The sequence below is a fragment of the Salvelinus fontinalis genome, chromosome 1 (assembly GCF_029448725.1).
Source record: "Salvelinus fontinalis isolate EN_2023a chromosome 1, ASM2944872v1, whole genome shotgun sequence".
Lineage (NCBI taxonomy): Eukaryota > Metazoa > Chordata > Actinopteri > Salmoniformes > Salmonidae > Salvelinus > Salvelinus fontinalis.
Window position 1 is genome coordinate 96149369 of NC_074665.1, and position 8459 is coordinate 96157827.

At 43.2% G+C, this 8459-nt stretch overlaps 1 protein-coding gene across 1 annotated transcript in view; it reads left to right on the top strand.

The window, feature by feature from the left end:
* Positions 1-8459, top strand: part of LOC129864395 (A disintegrin and metalloproteinase with thrombospondin motifs 3) — a gene marked incomplete in the record, with an annotated part of 119451 nt that overhangs the window by 88995 nt on the left and 21997 nt on the right. The window contains 3 exon segments of the mRNA XM_055936969.1: positions 2252-2385; positions 4736-4859; positions 7856-7936. Of these exon segments, the coding sequence (XP_055792944.1) occupies positions 2252-2385; positions 4736-4859; positions 7856-7936 (339 nt within the window).

Here is an 8459-nt window from a genome sequence, read left to right on the forward strand (position 1 = left end):
TAGACTGGGTATCCTCTAGGGAGTTTTACTAGCCACTGTGCCTCTGCGTTGCTTCCCCTCTGGTATCTTAGACTGGGTATCCTCTAGGGAGTTTTACTAGCCACTGTGTTTCTGCATTGCTTCCTCTCTGGTATCTTAGACTGGGTATCCTCTAGGGAGTTTTACTAGCCACTGTGCTTCTGCCTCTGCGTTGCTTCCTCTCTGGTATCTTAGACTGGGTATCCTCTAGGGAGTTTTACTAGCCACTGTGCCTCTGCGTTGCTTTCTCTCTGGTATCTTAGACTGGGTATCCTCTAGGGAGTTTTACTAGCCACTGTGCTTCTGCATTGCTTTCTCTCTGGTATCTTAGACTGGGTATCATCTAGGGAGTTTTACTAGCCACTGTGTTTCTGCATTGCTTCCTCTCTGGTATCTTAGACTGGGTATCCTCTAGGGAGTTTTACTAGCCACTGTGTTTCTGCCTCTGCATTGCTTTCTCTCTGGTATCTTAGACTGGGTATCCTCTAGGGAGTTTTACTAGCCACTGTGCTTCTGCCTCTACATTGCTTTCTCTCTGGTATCTTAGACTGGGTATCCTCTAGGGAGTTTTACTAGCCACTGTGTTTCTGCCTCTACATTGCTTCCTCTCTGGTATCTTAGACTGGGTATCCTCTAGGGAGTTTTACTAGCCACTGTGCTGTTGCTTTCTCTCTGGTATCTTAGACTGGGTATCCTCTAGGGAGTTTTACTAGCCACTGTGCTTCTGCATTGCTTTCTCTCTGGTATCTTAGACTGGGTATCCTCTAGGGAGTTTTACTAGCCACTGTGCCTCTGCATTGCTTTCTCTCTGGTATCTTAGACTGGGTATCCTCTAGGGAGTTTTACTAGCCACTGTGTTTCTGCCTCTACATTGCTTCCTCTCTGGTATCTTAGACTGGGTATCCTCTAGGGAGTTTTACTAGCCACTGTGCTGTTGCTTTCTCTCTGGTATCTTAGACTGGGTATCCTCTAGGGAGTTTTACTAGCCACTGTGCTTCTGCATTGCTTTCTCTCTGGTATCTTAGACTGGGTATCCTCTAGGGAGTTTTACTAGCCACTGTGCCTCTGCATTGCTTTCTCTCTGGTATCTTAGGCTGGGTATCCTCTAGGGAGTTTTACTATCCACTGTGCTGTTGCTTTCTCTCTGGTATCTTAGACTGTGTATCCTCTAGGGAGTTTTACTAGCCACAGTGCTTCTGCGTTGCTTCCTCTCTGGTATCTTAGACTGGGTATCCTCTAGGGAGTTTTACTAGCCACTGTGCTGTTGCTTCCTCTCTGGTATCTTAGACTGGGTATCCTCTAGGGAGTTTTACTAGCCACTGTGCTTCTGCATTGCTTCCTCTCTGGTATCTTAGACTGGGTATCATCTAGGGAGTTTTACTAGCCACTGTGTTTCTGCCTCTGCATTGCTTTCTCTCTGGTATCTTAGACTGGGTATCATCTAGGGAGTTTTACTAGCCACTGTGCTTCTACTTCTGCATTGCTTCCCCTCTGGTATCTTAGACTGGGTATCCTCTAGGGAGTTTTACTAGCCACTGTGCTTCTGCATTGCTTCCTCTCTGGTATCTTAGACTGGGTATCCTCTAGGGAGTTTTACTAGCCACTGTGCTTCTGCATTGCTTCCTCTCTGGTATCTTAGACTGGGTATCATCTAGGGAGTTTTACTAGCCACTGTGCTTCTGCATTGCTTTCTCTCTGGTATCTTAGGCTGGGTATCCTCTAGGGAGTTTTACTAGCCACTGTGTTTCTGCCTCTGCATTGCTTTCTCTCTGGTATCTTAGACTGGGTATCATCTAGGGAGTTTTACTAGCCACTGTGCCTCTGCCTCTGCGTTGCTTCCTCTCTGGTATCTTAGACTGGGTATCCTCTAGGGAGTTTTACTAGCCACTGTGCCTCTGCATTGCTTTCTCTCTGGTATCTTAGACTGGGTATCATCTAGGGAGTTTTACTAGCCACTGTGCCTCTTCCTCTGCATTGCTTCCTCTCTGGTATCTTAGACTGGGTATCCTCTAGGGAGTTTTACTAGCCACTGTGCCTCTGCGTTGCTTCCTCTCTGGTATCTTAGACTGGGTATCATCTAGGGAGTTTTACTAGCCACTGTGCTTCTACTTCTGCATTGCTTCCTCTCTGGTTTCTTAGACTGGGTATCTGAAAAGCACTTTGTGACAACTGCTGATGTAATAAGGGCTTTTTAAAATAGATTTGATTGATTGATTGATCTTCACCTGTGTAGAGGCTCACAAGTGTGAGTTGAGCTGTCAGTCCAAAGAGACCGGTGAGGTGGTGGTCATGAACCAGGTGATGCATGATGGGACGCGGTGCAGCTACACAGACCCTTTCAGTGTCTGCACCCGGGGGGAATGTCTGGTATGTACAGTATAGCTATATCTCTATCTATACCACTCTCTATCTATACCTTTCTATCTACACCTCACTATCTATACCTCTATCTATACCGCTCTCTATCTATACCTCTCTTTATCTACACCTCACTATCTATACCTCTATATCTATACTTCTCTCTATCTATACCGCTCTCTATCTATACCTCTCTCTATCTACACCTCACTATCTATACCTCTATCTATACCTCTCTCTATCTATACCTCTCTATCTATACCACTCTCTATCTATACCTCTCTCTATCTACACCTCACTATCTATACCTCTATATCTATACTTCTCTCTATCTATACCGCTCTCTATCTATACCTCTCTCTATCTACACCTCACTATCTATACCTCTATCTATACCTCTCTCTATCTATACCTCTCTATCTATACCTCTATCTATACTGCTCTCTATCTATACCTCTCTCTATCTACACCTCACTATCTATACCTCTATCTATACCTCTCTCTATATATACCGCTCTATCTATACCTCTCTATCTATACCTCTATATCTATACCTCTCTCTATCTATGCCACTCTCTATCTATACCTCTCTATCTATACCGCTCTATCTGTACCTCTCTATCTGTACCTCTCTATCTGTACCTCTCTCTATCTATACCTCACTATCTATATCTCTCTATCTGTACCTCTCTATCTATACCTCTCTATCTATACCTCTCTATCTATACCTCTCTATCTGTACCTCTCTATCTGTACCTCTCTATCTATACCTCTCTATCTATACCTCTCTATCTGTACCTCTCTATCTATACCTCACTATCTATACCTCACTATCTATACCTCGTTCTATCTATACCTCGTTCTATCTATACCTCGTTCTATCTATACCTCTCTCTATCTATACCACTCTCTATCTATACCTCTCTATCTGTACCTCATTTTCTATACTTCTCTCTATCTATACATCTCTCTATCTATACCTCATTTTCTATACTTCTCTCTATCTATACATCTCTCTATCTATACCTCACTATCTATACCTCACTATCTATATCTCACTATCTATACCTCGTTCTATCTACACCTCTCTATCTATACCTCTCTCTATCTATACCACTCTCTATCTATACCTCTCTATCTGTACCTCTCTATCTGTACCTCTATCTATACCTAATTTTCTATACCTCTCTCTATCTATACCTCACTATCTATACCTCTCTATCTATACCTCTCTCTATCTGTACCTCTCTCTATCTATACCTCATGTTGTATACCTCTCTCTATCTATACCTCTCTCTATCTATACCTCTTTTTCTATACTTCTCTCTATCTATACCTCATTTGCTATACCTCTTTCTATCTATACCTCTATATATACCTCTTTCTATCTATACCTCTCTCTATCTATACCTCTATCTATACCTCTCTATCTGTATCTCTCTCTATCTACACCTCTCTATCTACACCTCACTATCTATACCTCTCTCAATATATACCTCTCTCTATCTATACCTCTTTCTATCTGTACCTCTATCTATACCTCTCTATCTATACCTCTCTATATCTACAGTGGCTTCAGTGTCTCTCTCTCTCTCTCTGTTTCTCTCTCTCTCTCTCTCTCTCTCTCTCTCTCCCTCTGTTTCTCTCTCTCTCTCCCTCTGTCTTTCCATGAAGTCTTCTTAATGTTTTGATTGTAGGTTAGATACCATATCAGACGTTGACATTTTCCAGACCAGACCAAAACGTTTGTAGATTGAGGGCCAGATTCAACATATGTTATGTCTCCTTTACCAATCGGTGTCTTTGATAGATTGGTATCTTCTTTAGCAGAAGTCTGGAGAGTAGTGTTCCACTGCAAGTCAGACAGCCTAGAAGCAGCCTCCCCCAGCCTAGACTGAGCCTCCCGCAGCCTAATCTCAGTCAGTGTAAAAGTCAGACAGCCTAGATGGAGCCTCCCCCAGCCTAATCTCAGTCAGTGTAAAAGTCAGACAGTCTAGACTGAGCCTCCCCCAGCCTAATCTCAGTCAGTGTAAAAGTCACACAGCCTAGATGGAGCCTCCCCCAGCCTAATCTCAGTCAGTGTAAAAGTCAGACAGTCTAGACTGAGCCTCCCCCAGCCTAATCTCAGTCAGTGTAAAAGTCAGACAGCCTAGACTGAGCCTCCCCCAGCCTAATCTCAGTCAGTGTAAAAGTCAGACAGCCTAGACTGAGCCTCCCCCAGCCTAATCTCAGTCAGTGTAAAAGTCAGACAGCCTAGATTGAGCCTCCCCCAGCCTAATCTCAGTCAGTGTAAAAGTCAGACAGCCTAGAATGAGCCTCCCCTTGGTTGGTTGACTGACTGTGCCCTTCTCTCTCCCAGCACGTGGGCTGCGACAAAGAGGTTGGCTCGTACAAACAAGAAGACAAGTGTGGAGTCTGTGGTGGGGACAACTCCCACTGTCGCACTGTCAAACTGACCCTCACCAAGATGCCAAAGAAAACAGGTAAACATTGGCCAGTCACCACAGAGAAACCACACTTCTGTTCAGAACACTGTGTTATTTCATTTGACTATTTCATTTGACTGGTCCTGGGTGGCGCAGTGGTCTAGGGCACTGCATCGCAGTGCTAGCTGCGCCACCAGAGTCTCTGGGTTCGCGCCCAGGCTGGGCTGGGTTCCCGCCCAGGCTCTGTCGCAGCCGGCCGCAACCGGGAGGTCCGTGTGGCGACGCACAATTGGCATAGCGTCGTCCGGGTTAGGGAGGGTTTGGCCGGTAGGGATATCCTTGTCTCAGTATGTAAAATGTAATAAAATGTATGCACTCTACTGTAAGTTGCTCTGGATAAGAGCGTCTGCTAAATGACTAAAATGTAAAATGTAAACTATCAAGCAATACTTTGATGTTGAGAAATAGATATTACAGCTTGAAATCCCTAAAATCCTCTCCTACATTCTTAGAAAAATGATATGCTAAAAGGGTTCTTCGGCTGTTCCCGTAGGTAGAACCCTTTTGAGTTCCGTGTAGAACACCCTTTCCACACAGGGTTCTACATGGAATCCAAAATAGTTTTACCTGGAATCAAAAAGGGTTCTACATGGAATCAAAAAGGGTTCTACCTGGAATCAAAAAGGGTTCTACCTGGAACCAAAAAGGGTTCTACCTGGAACCAAAAAGGTTTCTCCTATGGGGACAGCTGAAAAACCCTTTTGGAAGCCTTTTTTCTCAGAGTGTAATGTGCGTCGGACTGTGTTATGAATTCCCAGTTGGTGACTCTTGACTCTTGATAAGAGTCACCGGCAGGGGTATTCACAACACACTACACTATTTTATTTACCCTGTATTCACCCAGCTACAGCCCTTGACATGTACACAGACTAAACACAAAACACTGTTATCACCTGTTCACACACAACAGTATAATTAGACACGTTTCTCCTCTGTTAGAGTCACTAGTAGGCCTGGGGTTGTCTGTATCATGGCTCTCAGAGTAGGACTTTGGTCTTTTAGATAGCAATGAATAAGGTTACATGGACAGGGGGGGACCTGATCCTAGATCAGCACTGCTACTCTGAAACCTATGATAGACATCGTCCCTGGTCTGTTGTTATTCTGTGGCTCATTGGATTAACTCCCTGACCAACCCGTTGTCTTGTTGTGTTGCCAGGTAGACATGCTGAAGGTGTTTCATATTGTCTTGTTGTCCTATAGGCATGCTGAAGATGTTTCATATTGTCTTGTTGTCCTGTAGGCATGCTGAAGATGTTTCATATTGTCTTGTTGTCCTATAGGCATGCTGAAGATGTTTCATATTGTCTTGTTGTCCTGTAGGCATGCTGAAGATGTTTCATATTGTCTTGTTGTCCTATAGGCATGCTGAAGATGTTTCATATTGTCTTGTTGTCCTATAGACATGCTGAAGATGTTTCATATTGTCTTGTTGTCCTATAGACACGCTGAAGATGTTTCATATTGTCTTGTTGTCCTATAGACATGCTGAAGATGTTTCATATTGTCTTGTTGTGTTGTCCTGTAGGCATGCTGAAGATGTTTCATATTGTCTTGTTGTGTTGTCCTATAGACATGCTGAAGATGTTTCATATTGTCTTGTTGTGTTGTCCTATAGACATGCTGAAGATGTTTCATATTGTCTTGTTGTGTTGTCCTGTAGGCATGCTGAAGATGTTTCATATTGTCTTGTTGTCCTGTAGACATGCTGAAGATGTTTCATATTGTCTTGTTGTGTTGTCCTGTAGGCATGCTGAAGATGTTTCATATTGTCTTGTTGTGTTGTCCTGTAGGCATGCTGAAGATGTTTCATATTGTCTTGTTGTGTTGTCCTGTAGACATGCTGAAGATGTTTCATATTGTCTTGTTGTGTTGTCCTGTAGGCATGCTGAAGATGTTTCATATTGTCTTGTTGTCCTATAGACATGCTGAAGATGTTTCATATTGTCTTGTTGTCCTATAGGCATGCTGAAGATGTTTCATATTGTCTTGTTGTCCTATAGGCATGCTGAAGATGTTTCATATTGTCTTGTTGTGTTGCCAGGTAGACATGCTGAAGATGTTTCATATTGTCTTGTTGTCCTATAGACATGCTGAAGATGTTTCATATTGTCTTGTTGTCCTATAGGCATGCTGAAGATGTTTCATATTGTCTTGTTGTCCTGTAGACATGCTGAAGATGTTTCATATTGTCTTGTTGTCCTATAGACATGCTGAAGATGTTTCATATTGTCTTGTTGTCCTGTAGACATGCTGAAGATGTTTCATATTGTCTTGTTGTCCTATAGGCATGCTGAAGATGTTTCATATTGTCTTGTTGTCCTGTAGGCATGCTGAAGATGTTTCATATTGTCTTGTTGTGTTGTCCTATAGGCATGCTGAAGATGTTTCATATTGTCTTGTTGTGTTGCCAGGTAGACATGCTGAAGATGTTTCATATTGTCTTGTTGTCCTATAGACATGCTGAAGATGTTTCATATTGTCTTGTTGTCCTATAGACATGCTGAAGATGTTTCATATTGTCTTGTTGTCCTATAGACATGCTGAAGATGTTTCATATTGTCTTGTTGTGTTGTCCTGTAGGCATGCTGAAGATGTTTCATATTGTCTTGTTGTCCTATAGGCATGCTGAAGATGTTTCATATTGTCTTGTTGTCCTATAGACATGCTGAAGATGTTTCATATTGTCTTGTTGTGTTGTCCTGTAGGCATGCTGAAGATGTTTCATATTGTCTTGTTGTCCTATAGGCATGCTGAAGATGTTTCATATTGTCTTGTTGTGTTGTCCTATAGACATGCTGAAGATGTTTCATATTGTCTTGTTGTCCTATAGACATGCTGAAGATGTTTCATATTGTCTTGTTGTCCTGTAGGCATGCTGAAGATGTTTCATATTGTCTTGTTGTCCTGTAGGCATGCTGAAGATGTTTCATATTGTCTTGTTGTCCTGTAGGCATGCTGAAGATGTTTCATATTGTCTTGTTGTCCTATAGGCATGCTGAAGATGTTTGATATTCCGATCGGTGCCCGGCACATCGTTATAGAGGAGAATGAGACTTCCTCCCACATAATTGGTAAGTGTGTTTCGTTACAGCAGTATAAAACACCTTTGGGATGAATTGGAACGTCGACTGTGAGCCAGACCTAATTGTTCAACATCAGTGCCAGACCTCACTAAGTCCCCACAGCAATGTTACAACATCTAGTGGAAAGCCATCCCAGAAGAGTGGAGGCTGTTATAGCAGCAAAGGGGGGAACCAACTCCATATTAATGCCCACGATTTAGGAATGAGATGTTCAACAAGCTTTTGGCCAAGTGGTGTACATTTACAGTAGGGACATCTGCAGATCAAGACGACAGAACCCCCACCCACCCACCCCCACCCCCACCCACACACATTTCCTGTATGATCGTCAGCAGTGCATGACTGCAGAACATTTGATTGTCACCAAATAGCCTTGTAGAGTCTCAGCCTGTTCGTAATGCTCGCCAGCCGTAGAGTCTCAGCCAGTTCGTAATGCTCACCAGCCGTAGAGTCTCAGCCTGTTCGTAATGCTCGCCAGCCGTAGAGTCTCAGCCTGTTCGTAATGCTCGCC